The sequence below is a fragment of the Budorcas taxicolor genome, chromosome 3 (assembly GCF_023091745.1).
Source record: "Budorcas taxicolor isolate Tak-1 chromosome 3, Takin1.1, whole genome shotgun sequence".
NCBI classification, from domain to species: Eukaryota; Metazoa; Chordata; class Mammalia; order Artiodactyla; family Bovidae; genus Budorcas; species Budorcas taxicolor.
The window spans coordinates 104,071,655-104,092,628 of record NC_068912.1 but is presented as its reverse complement, the minus strand read 5'-3'; the positions used below and the strand labels follow the sequence as shown (position 1 = coordinate 104,092,628).

The 20,974-nt window shown below is 38.5% G+C and overlaps 1 protein-coding gene across 2 annotated transcripts in view; it reads right to left on the bottom strand.

The window, feature by feature from the left end:
- Positions 1–20,974, bottom strand: part of FOXJ3 (forkhead box J3) — a 149,231-nt gene that overhangs the window by 67,300 nt on the left and 60,957 nt on the right. For both annotated transcript variants that reach the window (XM_052637053.1, XM_052637054.1), the window contains exon 4: positions 20,581–20,655. In XM_052637053.1, coding sequence (XP_052493013.1) covers positions 20,581–20,655 — 75 coding nt within the window. The remainder of the gene's footprint in view (positions 1–20,580; positions 20,656–20,974) is intronic.

The window sequence follows — 20,974 nt, the reverse complement described above, 5'->3', positions numbered from 1 at the left end:
CTCCACTGTCCACGGGATTCTCCAGCCTAGAATACTGGAGTGGGTTGCCATTTCCTTCTCCAGGGGATCTTCCCAACACAAGTACGGAACCAGGGTCTCCTCCACATTGCAGGCAGATTCCTTACCATTTGAACCACCAGGGAAAAGGAAGAAATTTAAAAAATCCCTCTACGATTCCTTGCTAAATTGTTGCTAAATTCCTTTTAGCAACAAGACAAGGGTGCCCACTCTCACTGCTGTTGTTCATTGTTTTGGAAGTCCTAGTTACAGCAGTAAAAGAAGAAAAAGAAATAAAAGGAATCCAGATTGGAAAAGAAGTAAAATCACTGTTTGCAGATGTCATACTACACATAGAAAACGCTAAAGATACTATCAGAAAACTACTGGAGCTAATCAGTGAAATTTCATGAAGCTGCAGGATACAAAATCAGTACACAGAAATCACTTGCATTCCTATACACTAACAATGAGGAATCAGAAAGAGAAATTAGGGAATCAATCCCATTCTCCACTGCAACAAAAAGTATAAAATACCTAGGGATAAACTTACCTAAGGAGACAAAAGAACTGTATATAGAAAACAATAAGAAATCAAAGATGAAAGAAATCAAAGACAACATAAACAGATGGAAAGATATACCATGTTCTTGGATTGGAAGAATCAATATTATGAAAACAACCATACTACCCAAAGCAATCTACAGATTCAATATAATCCTTATCAAATTACTAATGGCATTATTCATAGAACTAGAACAAAAAAATTTCACAATTCATATGGAAATACAAAAGACCCCAAACAGCCAAAGCTTTATTGAGAAAGAAGAATGGAGCTGGAGGAATCAACATTCCTGCTGCTACTGCTAAGTCACTTCAGTCGTGTCCGACTCTGTGTGACCCCATGGACGGCAGCCCACTGGGCTCCACCGTCCCTGGGCTTCTCCAGGCAAGAGTACTGGACTGGGGTGCCATTGCCTTCTCCAATGCATGAAAGTGAAAAGTCAAAGTGAAGTTGCTCAGTCGTGTCCAACTCTTCATGACCCCATGGACTGCAGCCCACCAGGCTCCTCCATCCATGGGCTTTTCCAGGCAAGAGTACTGGAGTGGGGTGCCATTGCCTTCTCCGACTCCAGACTATATTACAAAGCTATTAAACTACAGTCATCAAGACAGTATGGTACTGGCACAAAGGCAGAAATAAAGACTAATGAAACAAGAAAGCCCAGAGATAAACCCATGCACCTATGGGCACCTTAACTATGACCAAGGAGAGAACATACAATGGAGAAAAGATAGTCTCTTCAGTAAGTGGTACTGGGAAAACTGGACACCTATGTGTAAAAGAATGAAATTAGAACATTTGCTAACATCATACACAAAGATAAACTCAAAATGGATTAAAGATCTAAATGCAAAATCAGAAACTAGAATACTCTTAGAGGAAAACATAGGTAGAACCCTCTTTGACATAAATTACAGCAACATCCTTTGTGACCCACCTCTTAGAGTAATGGAAATAAAAACAAAAATAAACAAATGGGACCTAATTAAACAAAATCTTTTGCACAGCAAAGGAAATCATAAACAAGATGAAAAGACAACTCTCAGAATGGGAAAAATAATTGCAAATGAACTGACAGAGGATTAATCTCCAAAAAATGCAAGGAGCTCATGCAGCTCAATATCAGAAAAACAAACAACCTAATCAAAAAACGGGCAAAAGACTAAACATGCATTTCTCCAAAGAAGACATACAGATGGCTAATAGTAAGTGAAGAAATGCTCAACATCGCTTATTATTAGAGAACTGTAAATCAAAACTTCAATGAGGTATCACCTCACACTGGTCAGAATGGCCATGATTAAAAAAAAAAAACCTGCAACCAATAAATGCAAGAGAGGATGTGGAGAAAAAGGAACCCTCTTGTACCATTGGTGGGAATGCTAACTGATTTGGCCACTTGGAGAATGGTATGGAGATTTCTTAAAACACTAGGAACAGAACTACCATATGACCCAGTAATCCCACTACTGGGCATAAACACTGAGAAAACAACCATTCTAAAAGACACATGTACCCCAGTGTTCACTGCAGCACTTTACAATAGCCAGGACATGGAAGCAACCTCCATGCTCATCAACAGATGAATGGATAAAGAGGTTGTGGTACATATGTACAATGGACTACTGCTAAGCCATAAAAAGGAACAAATCTGAGTCAGTTCCAGTGAGGTGGATGAACCTAGAGCCTGTTATACAGAGTGAGTAAGTAAGAAAAAGAAAAACAAATATCATATATTAATGCATGTATGGAATCTAAAAAACAAAAACTGGTACTGAGGAACCTATGTGTAGGGCAACAATAGATATGCAGACACAGAAAACAGACTTGTGGACACAGCAGGGGAAGGAGAGGTTGGGACGAATTGAGAGAGTAGCATGAAAACATACACTGCCATATATAAAACAGAGAGCCAGTGGGAATTTGCTGTATGATGCAGGGGGCTCAACCTGGTGCTCTGTGACAACCTAGATGGGTGCAATGGGGTAGGAGATGGGAGGGAGTTTCAAGAGGAAGGGGTCATGTGTATACCCACGGCTGATTCATGTTGATATAGGACAGAAACCAACACAACGCTGGAAAGCAATTATAACTCCAATTTAAAAAAAATAGCAAGAGAATTAATGTACAGTTAGAAGTTTCCTTGAGAAGACTACAACAGCTACTTCTTAGTTAACTAGGAAAAGACAAACATCACTCTTTGCAATAAACATTTATTAATCATCTACTATCTATCAAATATTATGTTAGCTGCTATGGGCCTATGAAAATGAAAAACACAGAAGCCTTGTCAACAAAAAACTCACAACTGGGTGCAACAGATCAAAATACAGATAGCTACATCATTCAGGAACTGTAATAGTAGTATATTCAAAGAACTATGGTAATAAAAAGAAAAAGAGGTGAAAATAGGAAGGGAGGAAAAAAAGAAGGGATAGAGGAAGAGAAGGAGGAAGGGAAAAGGTGAAATAGAAAAAGTAAGGTTACCTCCTTTCAGATAATGCTGACATCTGAGCTGGGCATTAAAGAATGAGTAAAATAGAAAGACTGCTTAGATACAATGCAGAGTATGGGCAAATATGACTACATCATAAATCCAAGAAAACCGGTGCAGTATGACATCAGTATAAAGTTCAGGGACACGAAGCTGAGGGCTAGAATTGAAAATGTGGTATTAAGAGATAGATTTGCACATTTATTTCTGCACCACACCTTAAAGCAGCAATGTAATAGATGAAGCAGAAGTAAGCAGAGATTAGAGGAAGGAGATCAATTGGAGGTGACACAGTAATCCAGATGATTTATCATTAAAATATTTTTAAAATCTCATTTACTCTAATCATTGGGTTGGCCAAAAAGTTTGTTTGGGTTTCCCTTAAGATGTAAGAAAAACTCAAATGAACTTTTTGGCCAACTCAATACCTACTTTTATAGAAAAACCCAGGATCTCAAAACATCAAAGATGATGTAAGAAATCAGAAAAAGAATGAATTAGATTCAGGGGGTTCCTAAACCCTGTATAGATCAAGACAGTATTACATACCTTCTTAATAAGGGACCTCCCTGGTGGCTCAGACCATAAAGCATCTGCCTACAACGCAGGAGACCCGAGTTCAATCCCTGGGTTGGGAAGATCTCCTGGAGAAGGGAATGGCAACCTACTCCAGTATTTTTGCCTGGAAAATCCCACAGACAAAGGAACCTGGTAGGCTACAGTCCATGGGGTCGCAAAGAGTAGGACACAACTGAACGACTTCACTCTCACCTTCTTAACATAAAAATTTACAGTGAAACAAAAACCTGTAGTCATGTTTCCTGTCTACAGACTGCTGGAAACAACACAGAAGCCCTAATATTCCAGCATCAAAGTAAACGGTTAAATTCATTTCATCAGTTTTCTCTTAACACACACAAAAAAGGACCAAATGAAAATTCAAGAATCAGAAAGTCCAATAATTAAAATGCTCACCAAATATGACAGAATAAAGTCAGCAAGCCAGAGATCTTGAAGACAGATCAGTAAAAATGACCCAATAGTAGGAACAAAAAGGGAAAGAACAAAGGAAAACGAATAAAGAAAGCAATGATCTACAATGGTCTACAAAACAATGTCAGTCTATCATACTTTAATTGGATACTAAAAGCAAAGGAGAGAAATTGGCACCATGCGTTTTTTTAAAGAAACAATGACCAAAAATATCACACATTTGAATGAAAACCCTTTATTGACCCAGATTAGCAAATCCCAAGCAGAATAAAGAAAACCACACTAAAGCACATCAGTCAGACTATTTAAATCCAAAGAAAAATTCTTAAAAGCTACCACAGAGGAGGTGAAGTTGGGGTAGGGCAAGTTACAAACACAGATGTAAATATATAAATGACAGCTGACTCTTCTCCGGAAACAATAGAGGCCAAGGATAATGGAATGTCTTCAAAGTTCTGGAAGGTGGGGAAAACCACCCCCCAAAACACTCAATTCCACACTCCAAAAAAGTATGAGAATGAAATAAACTTTTCTAGTAAACAAAAGCCTACAGAATGGGTTGCCTGTGGTTCTATACGACAAGAAATGCCAACAGATGTTGTTAGGCTAAAGATGGAAAATATCAAAAACAGAGCATATAGCTAAGAAGTCACCAAACAAAATACAATATTATATTTGATTAACCAGAAAGATTGCAAAAATGAGGCAACAAAGAAACAAAAGAAAAACAGAGGAACTAAACCAGTCATGTATTAAGTACAGACTGCATGGGTGCTAAGTTGCTACAGTTGCATTTGTAACATCATGGACTACAGTCTGCCAGGCTCCTCTGTCCATGGGATTCTGCCATTTCCTACTCCAGGGAAAGACAGACTAAGTACTCCAATTAGAAGGCAGAGATTGTTAGACTGAATTTAAGAAGCAAGGGTCAGTATCTATATGCTGTTTATAAGACACACACTTTAAATACAAAGACATTTAGAGACTAAAGCAAAATATACACTAGAAAAACAAATACCATGAAGGTACATAAGAAAGCTGTAGTAGTTATATTAATATCAGATGAAGTTTCAAGACAGAGTATTTGAAGAAATTAGGAATATTTCATAAAGATACACAAAAAATTCAACAGGAAGATTAAACATTTCATATATAAATATTATTTTGAAATGGCTCATATACCTAAATGTTAAAACTAAACATATAAAACCAACAGAAGAGAAAATATTTATGACCTTGGTTGATTTTCTGGATAGGACACACAAGTTGTTAATCATTAAACTAAAAATAAATTAGACTTAATCAATCTTAAACATCTGCTCTCTTTTAAGACATTATTATGAAAACAAAAAGGCAAAGCACAGTTTTAAAAAATGTTTACATAATATAAATCCAAGAAAAGACATATCTAGAATATACATAAAACTCTTTGAACTCTAATGATGACAACCAAATTTTAAAAGAAAACATGCAAAAAGTTTTAAAAGAACTTTCAGAAAAGAAGATACACAAATGACAAGTACATAAAAAGATACTCAAAATCAATGGTCATCAGGAAAATGAAAGCCGTAATGAGACACTATATCATATCTTCTAAAATGACTAAAACTAAAAAAACAGGGGGAAACTCTACTTAATACTTTGTAATGACCTACATGGAAAAATAATCTTAAAAAGAGTGGATATATGTATAACTGATTCACTTTGCTGTACAACAGAACCTAACACACCATTGTAAATCAACTATATGCCAATAAAAATTAATTTAAAAAAAAGACAGGTAATGCCCACTGTTGGTCAGGATATGGAGCAACTGGAACTCACATGCCTTGCTATTAGGAATGTAAAATACACAACCATTTTGGAAGATCTGGCAGTTTCTTATCAAGTTAATGTTCCACCTACCCTTTGGCACAACAATTTTTCCATTATTCAAGAGAAACAAAAGCATATGTCCACAGAAAACTTGTATAAAACCTTGCTCAAAGTAACTCCACACTGAAAACAACCCAGATGTCCACTAACAGATAAACAGACAAAAAAAACTATGGTATATTCATACAATGAAATACTACTTAACAATAACAAACAAGCAAACTGACATATGCAACAGCATCCCAGACATTAGGCTGAGGGAAGGAAGCCGGACACAAGCGAAGAATGTACCAAATGACTTCCATTTATGTGATGCTCCATCATGTGAGATTTGTGTGAACTAATTTGTTATGGAAAAATCTACTATGGACTTAAAGATCACTATCTGCAAGTGAGACTCAACTACAAGTTTGTTTTAAAGATTAAGATAATGCATGTTAAATTAGTTCTCTAGTCTGTAAAGCAATATACAAATGTAGACATTATTATTTATTTGTTTCAACAATTCTAATATAGCAAGTTAATGTTCTCTTTCCTGGCAGAGAAGACTGCAAAGTCTTACTCTACAAAATCCCAAAGAAAGATCACAAACTAGAATTGTCCAGCTCTGAACACATCTTCCAAAACTGAATCACTTGTCAAATTCAAGATATTTTAAAACAAAGAATAATTCTAGAGGTTGGCAGGGGAGGGGGAATGTGGCACCCAATTGAAAACTAGCCAGCATTCTTCAATAGAAATTATCCAACCAATAATAAATACAATAGGAAAATTAAGAAAATCAAAGTATAGAAAATTCATCAAAATTAAGATATGTCAAAGACGAACAATGGACTTAAATGCCTTTATTTTCATTATTACAAAATATTTACCACTTCAAATAACGTGTATGTTACTTATTCCAATAATTTCTGACTGAAATTTTATGTCAACAAAGTTCTCTGCTCTATTACACACAGATATGACCATTCTTTAATAGCCCTCAGATTAAAAGACTAATAACAATGCCATTATCTGATTAAATATAAATAAATACAAGTTAATATCAATCTCATATTCCTGGGGAAAGCAGTCCCTATCATAAATAATAGCCATCCCAAATGGCCAAATCTGTAACTTCTGTGTTTTACTATATTACCATGTAGATATTGGTAAACTGAATCATCACAGACTGTTTTCTGCTCTTCCTTTGCTCTCAATGCACACCATTTCAAGAGGCTCAGACATAGTACTGAATCCTTTTTGTCCCTTTCTTTGCCTTCACACCATGTGTCTCAGTGTTTTTTCCTATCCCAGTTTAATCCAACTTTAATTTTTTTTTTTTTAAGCCCTCCATCCTCCTAGGATGCTGCTCCTGCGTAGCTGCCCACACACTGCGGCACAGCATCTGCATGGATCACATAGACAGCTACATGAACAACCTGCCCAGTTTCAGTCTGAGGTTATACCTATTTACTAAACACAATTAAGAAAAAAGCCCTTTCATTCTCACAAGATTTTAATTTGGGCAAGAAGTTAAATAATCACTCTACTCAGACAATAAAAATAGGCTATCAACAGTCAAACACATAGTAGGCACTCAAAGGAAGAAAGCTTGGCTGGCTAACTGGCTGAGTGAATGTATGGACAAAAATTATTTCAATGCCAGCTCAGGTCTCTGGAACATTCTAACTAAACAAATACAGTCTTCTATTCCTTTTAACCTGATCATCAAATAAATCTAAGTGCTGTTCAGAAAAGATTATTAAGAAATTCACTTTTAACAGATTAAAAATAATATGTAATTAGCATACTGATTGTAGTATAGCAAATGGTTTCTCTAAGTGTTAAGGATACTTCAGTTCAGTTTAGTTCAGTCGCTCAGTCGTGTCCGACTCTTGGCGACCCCATGAATCGCAGCACGCCAGCCCTCCCTGTCCATCACCAACTCCCAGAGTTCACTCAGACTCACATCCATCGAGTCCGTGATGCCATCCAGCCATCTCATCCTCTGTCGACCCCCTCTCCTCCTGCCCCCAATCCCTCCCAGCATCAGAGTCTTTTCAATGAGTCAACTCTTCACATGAAGTGGCCAAAGTACTGGAGTTTCAGCTTTAGCATCATTCCTTCCAAAGAAATCCCAGGGCTGATCTCCTTCAGAATGGACTGGTTGGATCTCCTTGCACTCCAAGGGACTCTCAAGAGTCTTCTCCAACACCACAGTTCAAAACCATCAATTCTTTGGCGCTCAGCCTTCTTCACAGTCCAACTCTCACATCCATACATGACCACAGGAAAAACCATATCCTTGACTAGACAGACCTTAGTCAGCAAAGAAATGTCTCTGCTTCTGAATATACTATCTAGGTTGGTCATAACTTTCCTTCCAAGGAGTAAGCATCTTTTAATTTCATGGCTGCAGTCACCATCTGCAGTGATTTTGGAGCCCCAAAAAATAGTCTGACACTGTTTCTACTGTTTCCCCATCTATTTCCCATGAAGTGATGGGACCAGATGCCATGATCTTTGTTTTCTGAATGTTGAGCTTTAAGCCAACTTTTTCACTCTCCTCTTTCACTTTCATCAAGAGGCTTTTTAGCTCCTCTTCACTTTCTGCCATAAGGGTGGTGTCATCTGCATATCTGAGGTTATTGATATTTCTTCCGGCAATCTTGATTCCAGCTTGTGTTTCTTCCAGTCCAGCATTTCTCATGATGTACTCTGCACAGAAGTTAAATAAGCAGGGTGACAATATACAGCCTTGATGTACTCCTTTTCCTATTTGGAACCAGTCTGTTGTTCCATGTCCAGTTCTAACTGTTGCTTCCTGACCTGCATACAGATTTCTCACAGTTACCCAAGTCTACGCCCCAACCAGTAACTCTGAAGAAACTGAAGTTGAACGGTTTTATGAAGACCTACAAGACCTTTTAGAACTAACACTCAAAAGAGATGTACTTTTCATTATAGGGGACTGGAATGCAAAAGTAGGAAGTCAAGAAACACCTGCAGTAACAGGCAAATTTGGCCTCAGAATGCGGAATGAAGCAGGGCAAAGACTAATAGAGTTTTGCTAAGAAAATGCACTGGTCATAGCAAATACCCTCGTCCAACAACACAAGAGAAGACTCTACACATGGACATCACCAGATGGTCAACACCGAAATCAGACTGATTATATTCTTTGCAGCCAAAGATGGAGAAGCTCTATACAGTCAACAAAAACAAGACAGAGAGCTGACTGTGGCTCAGATCATGAACTCCTTATTACCAAATTCAGACTTAAAATTGAAGAAAGTAGGAAAAACCGCTAGACCATTCAGGTATGACCTAAATCAAATCCCTTATGATTATACAGTGGAAGTGAGGAATAGATTTAAGGGCCTAGATCTGATAGACAGAGTGCCTGATGAACTATGGAATGAGGTTCGTGACACTGTACAGGAGACAGGGATCAAGACCATCCCCATGGAAAAGAAATGCAAAAAAGCAAAATGGATGTCTGAGGAGGCCTTACAAATAGCTGTGAAAAGAAGAGAGAAAGGAGAAAAGGAAAGATATAAGCATCTGAATGCAGAGTTCTAAAGAATAGCAAGAAGAGATAAGAAAGCCTTCTTCAGTGATCAATGCAAAGAAATAGAGGAAAAGAACAGAATGGGAAAGACTAGAGATCTCTTCAAGAAAAGTAGATACCAAGGGAACATATCATGCAAAGATGGGCTTGATAAAGCTAGTGGAGGTGATGGAATTCCAATGGAGCTGTTTCAAATCCTGAAAGATGATGCTGTGAAAGTGCTGCACTCAATATGCCAGCAAATTTGGAAAACTCAGCAGTGGCCACAGGACTGGAAAAGGTCAGTTTTCGTTCCAATCCCAAAGAAAGGCAATGCCAAAGAATGCTCAAACTACCGCACAACTGCAATCATCTCACATGCTAGTAAAGTAATGCTCAAAATTCTCCAAGCCAGGATTCAGCAATACGTGAACCGTGAACTCCCTGATGTTCAAGCTGGTTTTAGAAAAGGCAGAGGAACCAGAGATCAAATTGCCAACATCCGCTGGATCATGGAAAAAGCAAGAGAGTTCCAGAAAAACATCTATTTCTGCTTTACTGACTATGCCAAAGCCTTTGACTGTGTGGATCACAATAAGGATACTTAAAAACAGTATATTCTATTGTTATTAATAGCTGGCTATATCTTGTTTTTATTTATTTATTTTTTTTTATATCTTGCTCTTAAATCATCAGTGCCTTAACCTAATCCTTTTAGAAATTAAGTTGTGGATAAGGTTTTACTATACCACAATTGATTTCTGAGAGATAGCTCACATATATTTTAATATATAACACATATAAGTCATATAATGTTTACTGTAACCCACAGAGACTGAGACAGAACTGTGTTTAGCATCTCCTGTGGACGTACCAGTCAGCAGTGGACTGCCACAGGGACGGGGCTCTGGGTGCAGCCGACTTGGGTATGGAATAAGCCCTCTGGAGGAGGTCGCCATTAATCCCACCACAGGGCTGTCAGAACTTGCACAACCTGGGAAATAAGACTTTTGAAGGGCACAAACAGAACCTTGTGTGCACCAGGACCCAGGAGAAAGGAGCAGTGACCCAAAAGAGACTGACCCAGACTTCCCTGTGAGTGTCCAGGAGTCTCCAGCGGAGGGGTGGGTCGCTGGTGGCCTGCTGCAGGGCTGAGGGCAGTGAGTGCAGCAGTGCCTGCATGGGACCTTTAGAAGGAGGTCGCCGTTATCTTTCTTACCTCCACCATAGTTTGGCCCCAGGTAAGTAACAGGGAGACCAGGGTTCAATCCGTGGGTCGGGAAGATTCCCTTGGAGAAGGAAATGGCAACCCACTCCAGTACTCTTGCCTAGAGAATCCCATGGAGGGAGGAGCCTGGTAGGCTACAGTCCATGGGATTGCAAAGAGTCAGACTGAGCAACTTCACTTCAAGTAACAGGGAGGGAACACAGCTCCACCCATCAACAGAAAATTAAAGATTTACTGAGCATGGCCCCGCCCATCAGAATAAGATCCAGTTTCCCCCTCTGTTAGTCTCTCCCATCAGGAAGCATCTATAAGCCTCTTATCCTTCTCCATCAGAGGGCAGACAGACTGAAAACCACAATCACAGAAAACTAACCAATCTGATCACATGAACCACAGCCTTGCCTAACTCAATGAAACTATGAGCCATGAAGTAGGGCCACCAAAGGGTCATGGTGGAGAGGTCTAACAAAACGTGGTCCACTAGAAAAGGGAATGGCAAACCACTTCAGTATTCTTGCCTTCAGAACGCCATGAATAGTATGAAAAGGCAAAAAAATAGGACACTGAAAGATGAATTCCCCAGGTCAGTATATGCCCAGTAAGCTATTGGATATCAATGGAGAAATAACTCCAGAAAAAATGAATAGACAGAGCCAAAGCAAAAACAACACCCAGTTGTGGGTGTGACTGGTGATGGAAGTAAAGTCCGATGCTGTAAAGAGCAATATTAAATAGGAAACTGGAATGTTAGGTCCACGAATCAAGGCAAATTGGAAGTGGTCAAACAGGAGATGGCAAGAGTGAATGTCAACATTCTAGGAATCAGCGAACTAAAATGGACTGGGATGAGTGAATTTAACTCAGATGACCATCACGTCTACTATTGTGGGCAAGAATCCCTTAGAAGAAATGGAGTAGCCATCGTAGTCAACAAAAGAGCTCAAAACGCAATACTTGAATGCAATCTCAAAAATGACAGAATGATCTCTGTTCATTTCCAAGGCAAACGATTCAATATCACGGTAATCCAAGTCTATGCCCCAACCAGTAACGCTGAAGAAGCTGAAGTTGAACAGTTCGAAGAAGACCTACGAGACCTTTTAGAAAACCCAAAAGAGATGTCCTTTTTATTATAGGGGACTGGAATGCAAAAGTAGGAAGTCAAGAAACACCTGGAGTAACAGGCAAATTTGGCCTTGGAATACAGAATGAAGGACAGCAAAGGCTAACAGAGTTCTGCCAATAGAATGGACTGGTCATAGCAAACATCCTCTTCCAACCACACAAAAGAACACTCTACACATGGACATCACCAGATGGTCAACACTGAAATCAGACTGATTATATTCTTTGCAGCCAAAGATGGAGAAGCTCTAAACAGCAAAAACAAGACGAGGAGCTGTCTGTGGCTCAGATCATGAACTCCTTATTGCAAAATTCAGACTTAAATTGAAGAAAGTAGGGAAAACCAAAAAGCATTCAGGTTACGACCTAAATCAAATCCCTTACCATTATACACTGGAAGTGAGAAATAGATTTAAGGGAGCAGATCTGATAGACAGAGTGCCTGATGAACTATGGAGGGAGGTTTGTGACACTGTACAGGAGGCAGTGATCAAGACCATCCCTAAGAAAAAGAAATGCAGAAAAGCAAAATGGCTGTCTGAGGACGCCTTACAAGTAGCTGTGAAAAGAAGAGAAGCCAAAAGCAAAGGAGAAAAGGAAAGATATACCCATTTGAATGCAGAGTTCCAAAGAATAGCAGGAGAGATAAGAAAGCCTTCCTCAGCGATCAATGCAAAGAAATAGGAAATCAATAGAATGGGAAAGACTAGAGATCTCTTCAAGAAAATTAGAGATACCAAGGGAACATTTCATGCAAAGACGGGCTCAAAAAAAGGACAGAAATGGTATGGACCTAACAAAAGCAGAAGATATTCAGAAGACGTGGCAAGAATACACAGAGAAAGATCTTCATGACCCAGATAATCACGATGGTGTGATCACTCAGCTAGAGCCAGACATCCTGGAATGTGAAGCCAAGTGGGCGTTAGGAAGCATCACTACGAACAAAGCTAGTGGAGGTGATGGAATTCCAGTTGAGCTATTTCAAATCCTAAAAGATGATGCTGTGAAAGTTCCACACTCAATATGTCAGCAAATTTGGAAAACTCAGCAGTGGCCACAGGACTGGAAAAGGTCAGTTTTGCTTTCAATCCCAAAGAAAGGCATTGCCAAAGAATGCTTAAACTACTGCACAATTGCACTTATCTCACACGCTAGTAAAGTAATGCTGAAAATTCTCCAAGCCAGGTCTCAACAATACGTGAACTGTGAACTTCCAGATGTTCAAGCTGGTTTTAGAAAACGCAGAGGAACCAGCGATCAAATTGCCAACATCCGCTGGATCATGGAAAAAGCAAGAGATTTCCAGAAAAACATCTATTTCTGCTTTATTGACTATGCCAAAGCCTTTGACTGTGTGGATCACAATAAACTGTGGAAAATTCTGAAAGAGATGGAAATACCAGACCACCTGATTTGCCTCTTGAGAAATCTGTATGCAGGTCAGGAAGCAATGGTTAGGACTGGCAGTGGAAGAACAGACTGGTTCCAAATAGGAAAAGGAGTACATCAAGGCTGTATATTGTCACCCTGCTCATTTAACTTATACACAGAGTGCATCGTGAGAAATGCTGGACTGGATGAAGCACAAGCTAGAATGAAGACTGCCGGGAGAAATATCAATACCCTCAGATATGCAGATGACACCACTCTTATGGCACAAAGTGAAGAAGAACTAAACAGCCTCTTGATGAAAGTGAAAGAGGAGAGTGAGAAAAGTTGGCTTCAAGCTCAACATATAGAAAACTAAGATCATGGGATCCGGTCCCATCACTTCATGGCAAACAGACGGGGAAACAGTGGCAGATATTTTGGGGGGGGCTCCAGAATCACTGCAGATCGTGACTGCAACCATGAAATAAAAAGATGCTTACTCCTTAGAAGAAATGTTATGACCAACCTAGAAAGCATATTAAAAAGTCAAGACATTACTTTGCCAACAAATGTCCGTCTAGTGAAGGCTATGGTTTTTCCAGCAGTCATGTATGGATATCAGAGTTAGACTATAAAGAAAGCTGAATGCTGAAGAATTGATGCTTTTAAACTGTGGTGCTGGAGAAGGCTCTTGGGAGTCCCCGGCACTACAAGGAGATCCAACCAGTCCTTCCTAAAGGAAATCAGTCCTGAATATTCATTGGAAGGACTGATGCTAAAACTGATACTCCAATATGTTGGCCACCTGATGTGAAGAGCTGACTCATTTGCAAAGACCCTGATGCTGGGAAAGAGTGAAGGCGGGAGGAGAAGGGGACGACAGAGAATGAGATGGTTGCAGGGCATCACTGACTCAATGGACATGAGTTTGAGTAAACTCCAGGAGTTGGTGATGGACAGGGAGGCCTGGTGTGCTACAGTCCATGGGTTCGCAAAGAGTCGAACATGACTGAGCAACTGAACTAAACTGAGTGACTCACATATAATAATATAACTATTACATATACGCTACTAGTTCAGGTTAAATTCAACATTGTCTTGTGTCTTAGATTCATCAATTATTGTATCTAAGTCTAAAAGAAAACGTCACATTCAAATGAACTTATGACTGGCAATAACCCAGATGTTCTTCAAATGGTGACTGAACTGTGGCAAATCCATAATACGGGCTATATGAAACAAAATGGAACTGCTGATACTCCAAACAATAAAGACTGATCTCAAATGCATTATGCTAAGTGAAAGAAGCTAGACTCAAAAGGCCTCCCACTTATTTGAATTTCTGGAAAAAACAAAATTATAAGAACAGAAAATAGATCAGTCGTTGCCAGGGCTTGGGGTGGGGGACAAGGCGGTGCTGACTACCAAGGGGCAATTAAAAAATTAATCTGAGGGCAAAAAATTATTTTTTAAAAAAGTAGATATGGAAAGGAGACCACCACCAACAAAATGTTATATCCTGCTCCTAAGAAGAGAACAGAGAATACTGTACGTGCAAATAAAACGCAGTTCCTAACTAAACTGCTTTGATTAATAGTGTCTTGTCAGCGTTGTATGCCAGCACTTCTGTTTCTGCAGTGCTATCTCTTTGAATCAGACCCTCACCTCCTATCTATCCCAATCTTTCAGACCCTCTCTGAATGCCCCTCTCAACACTTACTCTGGGCTTTCTAACCTTGGTTTGTCTAAGGGACTGTCTTACATTCATAATCCATTCTTGTCTTAACGTGCACCCTTGGTACCAACGCATTTTCTTCACTCCTGACTTCATGTTAGTACTTACATTAATTCCCTTAATTCCTTCCTCATTCTATCTCAACTGTGTTCTGATGGGTCCCTCAGCTAAACCCGATCAAGTCCTCTTCTCAGTCTTCAATTGGTGTTCTTACCTATCATGAGTTAAAGCTACTATGAAGGTTGATAATTTCTTCTCTCCTTGAGGTGCTTTAAAAGCGGCAAACTCTAAAGCCTCCCTTAGGAGCCCTGGTTTTTTTTCACTCCAATAAACATAACGTCCTTATTTGTGTCCAACAAAACTTTTGCCTATCTTTAAATTCCACTTCGTGTTTGGTTTTATTCAAAGACACAGATAAGAGGTCAACTTCTTCCTCACAAAAATCATGCATCTATTTTAAGGCTAGTATTAAAATTATACTATCTTCCTTCTTCAAGGTACATACCTATAATTTTCGCAACACTGCTGCTGCTGCTGCTAAGTCGCGTCAGTTGTGACCGACTCTGTGCAACCCCACAGACAGAAGCCCACCAGGCTCCTCTGTCCCTGGGATTCTCCAAGAACACTGTTTATCACTTAATGCTGTATCTTATGTTCTCTCAAACCTTTCCAGTTTTTCTACAACGCTTTACAAATGAAATGACCCAAACAGGATTCCAATAAATAAAAGACAATTTACAAATAAATACAAAACAGTACTAACATGGCCAAAAAAAAGAATACACTTTGAACAAAAGCAATCTGTCAACTATGTTATGGTCTCCTATACTATGCCAGAGGATAGGAGTAGAAAATAATCACTATCTCAGAACTTTAAAAAATTAACCCTCTAGTAGTAAGTTTGCTGTTTCTTTACAAACCAGGAGATCCCCAATCTCCACAGCAGTTGAGCATTTTACAGCCTCCCCAATCCAGGTAAAAAAAAACCAACCAAGAAACAAAGAACTCTTCTTACAATGAATTCATTGCAGTTATCTCTCCCACGCCTGGCAGGTGGCCTTCATGGGGTCTTAATTATCATCTCATTTCTCCTAAAGCCCACTGCTACTATTAACTATACAACTGCTAAAACTACCTTCTGTAATCTTTTATCTCCTTTAAAGTCAAAGTATCATTTTCCTGAGTTAGAGAAGAAGAAACAAGGTTGAGAAAAGATTAAGCTGGAAAGCAAAAAAAGAGAACTCTATTTTTTTAAAACAAAATTTAGCTTATACAATTTGTCTTTTCATAATGTGAGCAAAAATACTTGCTTCTAAAATAAAGAAGCATGTGTAAACTGCAGAATGAGAAGACTTTTGGCGAAAATTAGATTAAAAAACAGACAAAAATACAAAGCTAATGGTAAGCGAGGAGATAAAAGACAGGAATTTTTTTTTAAAAAAAGGAGAGAGACAGATTACAGGATGCAGAAACAGGGCTGTCATCAGGGGAAAGAAAACAGAAATCTGTCCCAAAAAAGGCAGCAAAATTATGTATGCAAAATACAATTTCATTTTGTTTTTCTTTTCAAAGAGAGCAATAAAGTAGCTGTTTGCATTTAGTTTCAGGGAACTAAGAAAAATGGATTTCAGACCATTAGGGTATTTTGGGAGAGTATCAAATATTGAGGACTTTTATGACAAAAATTACTAGAAAATAAGGATTGAGTCAATAATAAATAGTCATATAAAAGCATCTGTAATTCAACAAGAACTTTTCAAGTTTAAGTTGGTCACTACACCTCTCTGGTGATACACTGAACAGAGTTATATACCACAGAATGATGGGAAAGAAGCTATATGAGCTACTTCTAACTCGACCTCTTGGACCCATCTGGATCATGGCAGCAGCTTGCAAATCCTAAGGGGTTAAAATACACCCATTACCCAAGACCAAAAACTACTCCCACCCCACCTTGGCTCAATGGTTTTCTCCCACTGTGGTGAGGGTGGTTTTGGAAAAGCTCCTCAAATGCCAGGAAACACTGTAATACAAAAAGAAAAAAACAATTCATAAGTACCAAAACTTAACTAACATTTTGGCTTCCCTTTCAAGGAAGACTGACTGGTAGAATGGAAAAGGCACCAGTAATAGCAACCAAGAAACCAAGTGCAGTCTCCTTGTTGGGCATTCATCCTAAGATGCTTGCTGTACTCCAGGGATTTGGCGGGGTGGGCACCAAGCACTGCTAAGGGTTACTGAACTAGGTGAATATGTGCCAGAAGCTGCTGACGGCCATCTCTGCCACGAATTTGGCTAAAAATGAAGCCATGAGAGAAGCTAATAGAACTAGCAGGTATACAGAGACATCCCCAGTGATATAACTGAAGAATCTGGCTCCTACTCCAGTCCCTCCTGCAGATATATTCTCCCTTAAGTTAGTCTGTAATAGGTTCCTGTGACTTGCAAGTAAGTCTAGCCAATACATCTGGGTTCTAATTCCACACTGAACTTGGGCGAGTCATTCCTCATTTATGGACCTTAGTTCCTCGTCTATAAAATGGGCTAAATCTAACGTTTTCCAAACTGTTTTAAGCAACAGAACTTAGTTTTTAAAAAATCTTATTTTGATATTAAAAACTAAAATGATTTTATTCATATAAATCTACTTTATAAGATAAGATTTACAACATTTACTTCTGACCAAAATCAATTAAGAACTGGTATTTAAATCTCACCTTGAGACTGAAAATAAAAATGATTATTAGTATAAATATACTATCAAATGTATGACATTTATCATATCAAATGTGGATTTTACTACAATGACTAAAATCAATAAGAACAATGATGTATTTGTGTGTGTTAGTTGCTCAATCGTGTCCGACTCTCTGCAATCCCATGGACTGTAGCTAGCCAGGTTCCTCAGTCCATGGGATTCTCCAGGCAAAAAACTGGAGTGGGTTGCCATTTCCTTTTCCAAATGATGTATTTGATAAAAACGAAACTTTAAAAAGACCACTGCTAAAAGTTAAAAGTTTTTATTAGTCTACCAGGATTCAATTTATTTCTGTACTGTTTTGGTTGCATAATAAGAAGACAATCCTGATTCAAAAAGAACAATTGCAAAGAATAACGTGGTATTACTTAATCACCTGCCATACCCCCATGATATTATTTAATTAAAAGTGGAGAAAAGCTTTTGAGTTCTGCACAAAAGAAAAGCTGACAGCGCAAGATTTACTAAATAAATCTCCAACTGGTTAAAATTTAGTACATAATATAGTTAAGCTTCATGGGTGTTGGTTTTTTATTTTTTAATGATTTAAGTATGATTTAAAAATTAAATCTGATTGCAATTACTAGCTTCATAGAACTCTAATAACACAGATAATCTAGAAACTCTATTAAGAAGACTTTTAGTCTGATTCATATACCCTCATTACTCACCAGAAATTGAAATGAAGCAAATATAAGTTATAATTCCTCTTCTTTTATAACAAGCCTGCTTTAAAGCTAAGAAAAATTTTTACCAATTCTTATTCACAACCTTAGAGAATTATGAACACAAATAGTAAATTGTGTCAAACAAGACTATTACAATAATTTATTCAATCTTATTGAGAATCAACTTGATGGGGCAGGTCATAGAAGATGCCATAAAACAATCATTATTTGAGAGTGCCTGCTTTACAGTTGAGATGAATAACTCCATGTCCTAACCTCAAGAAGTCAACAGTCTAGCAGAGGATACAATACAGTTAACAACACAGGTTTGAACTGAACGGGTCCACTTATACACACATCTTTTCAATATTAAATACAATATTACATAATTGCAGTTGGTTGAATCTGGGAGATGTGGAACTGTGGATTCACAGAAACCATGTAGACCAAGGGCTAACTATAAATTATACTTGGCAGAGTGTCAATGCCTCTAACCCATGCATTGTTCAGGGGTCAGCTTTACATTCATTCATTCAACAGGAGTGTCTCCTCAGTGCCACCAGTCACTGTGCAAGCAACTGGGGCTAAAAAAGTGAATTATATACAAACTATCCCCATCCTCTTCACATTTAGACTTCAACCTAAAGGCAGTAAATAAACCAATGAAGATTATTAAACATAGACCATATGACCATTTTTGAAAGATGGCTGGCTACTATACACTGGAGATAGTAAGCCCTAGGATAGAGAAATCAGTTAGAAGCTACTATAGTGATGACAAAGTAACAGGAACTCAAAAGATGGAACAAGAAACTCAACTGAACTATGTGAAAACAAAAAAAACTTCACAGGGGAATGTTGCAGCTCAATCTTAAAAGACAAGGAGTATGAAGACAAACAGAGGGAGTTTGTGCAATAGGAGAAAACTATATGAAAGCTATGTCTGGAAAACTTCAAGCAGTTCCTCACAATGGATCTTGAATAAGGTGAAATCATAGCTAGAAAGGAAGATTAAGGAAAAGATAGTAACGGATGTAAGACACACCTCCAGGACACTGGAGAATGCTTTTTAAAACAGGGTGATAACATGATCAGGCTTACATTTTAGAAAAATTCTTTCAGGGACAGTAGCCTGAAGAAGGTGACAAGGAGTCTGCTGCTGCTGCTGCTAAGTCGCTTCAGTCGTGTCCGACTCTGTGTGACCCCAGACACCATAGACGGCAGCCCACCATGCTCCCCCGTCCCTGGGATTCTCCAGGCAAGAACACTGGAGTGGGTTGCATTTCCTTCTCCAACGCATGAAAGTGAAACGTGAAAGTGAAGTCGCTCAGTCATGCCCAGCCCTAAGCGACCCCATGGACTGCAGCCTACCAGGCTTCTCCGTCCATGGGATTTTCCAGGCGGGAGTACTAGAGTGGGGTGCCATTGCCTTCTCCGGACAAGGAGTCTAACCAACCAAAAAAGAATGCGTGCTTGCCAAAAGATAGACTACCTCAAAAGTCCTAATCTATCAATTTATCATGACAAGGAAAAATGGTCCAAGCAAGTACTCTGAGCTTCAAAAACCAAACAACTAGTACCAAGTTCAGGCCACAATTCAGTTGATAAAGTTTGAAACTCAAAAAAAAAGGACGTTTCTGCAGATAAAATACTAAAAATGCAACAATGGCAGAAGATAAATGGAATGAAGAGGAAAAAATGACAACTAAGAAAACAAGGATAAAACAGAGAAAAATTTTACTTCAGGGTAAAATTACTTCCACTAGTCAATTACATATAGATTCACTCCTTTCCCCCCTGACCCAGATTCACTTCTTATATGCAACAATCAATTGTGGTTCCAACAAGAAATTCAAAAGTCATGTTTAATTTAAAACATAACACTTAAAAAAAATAACCAAACAAAAACTAGATTAGAAACAGCAACCTGGAACAGAAGACCAGCTCTACAGTAGCTAGCTAGCTTCTCACTGCTTGAAAAGAAATCTCTTCCTGTGTGCTGTTCCCTTGAAGCATACAAACTAACATAGGGTAAGGCGAGGTGAGGTAGAATAGGAAGTACAGGGTAATGGAGGACTTGCTATTTCACAAAGGTTTCTTATCAATGAACCAGACAAGGTCCTAAAGCTTTCATCACAATTCTTTTTCTTTATATAACAGGTATAACTCAGATTCAAACATGCCAACAGATACAATGAGGAATCCAATTATTTTATCTTAAGAAAATGAATCCTACCTTTCCAGGGTCATCCTTGGATCGAGGCACTTTAAGGAAACATTTGTTCAGTGACAGATTATGTCGGATGGAATTCTGAAATTAAAAAAGAAAAGCCATAGGGTCACTGGAATCCAAAAATCAAAACCCTCCGTTAAAAACAGCATCAGCAACCTAAATATCTCTATATGGTGACATATCATTACAAATGGAATAAGCTTTTTAAATGAGCTTCAAATTTAAATCTTTCTGATTTTTAAATTATGAATGCTGCAAAGGGAAATAGTTATTGGAAAAGACAGTTCCAGTGAATCTTACGAAACTCCAAATAAGGGAGTATATGTCCCTTTTTAAATGTTTAGTAAGATCTTTTAGTGATGCAGGAAGATGTCTATGATTAACGTTAAAAACCAAA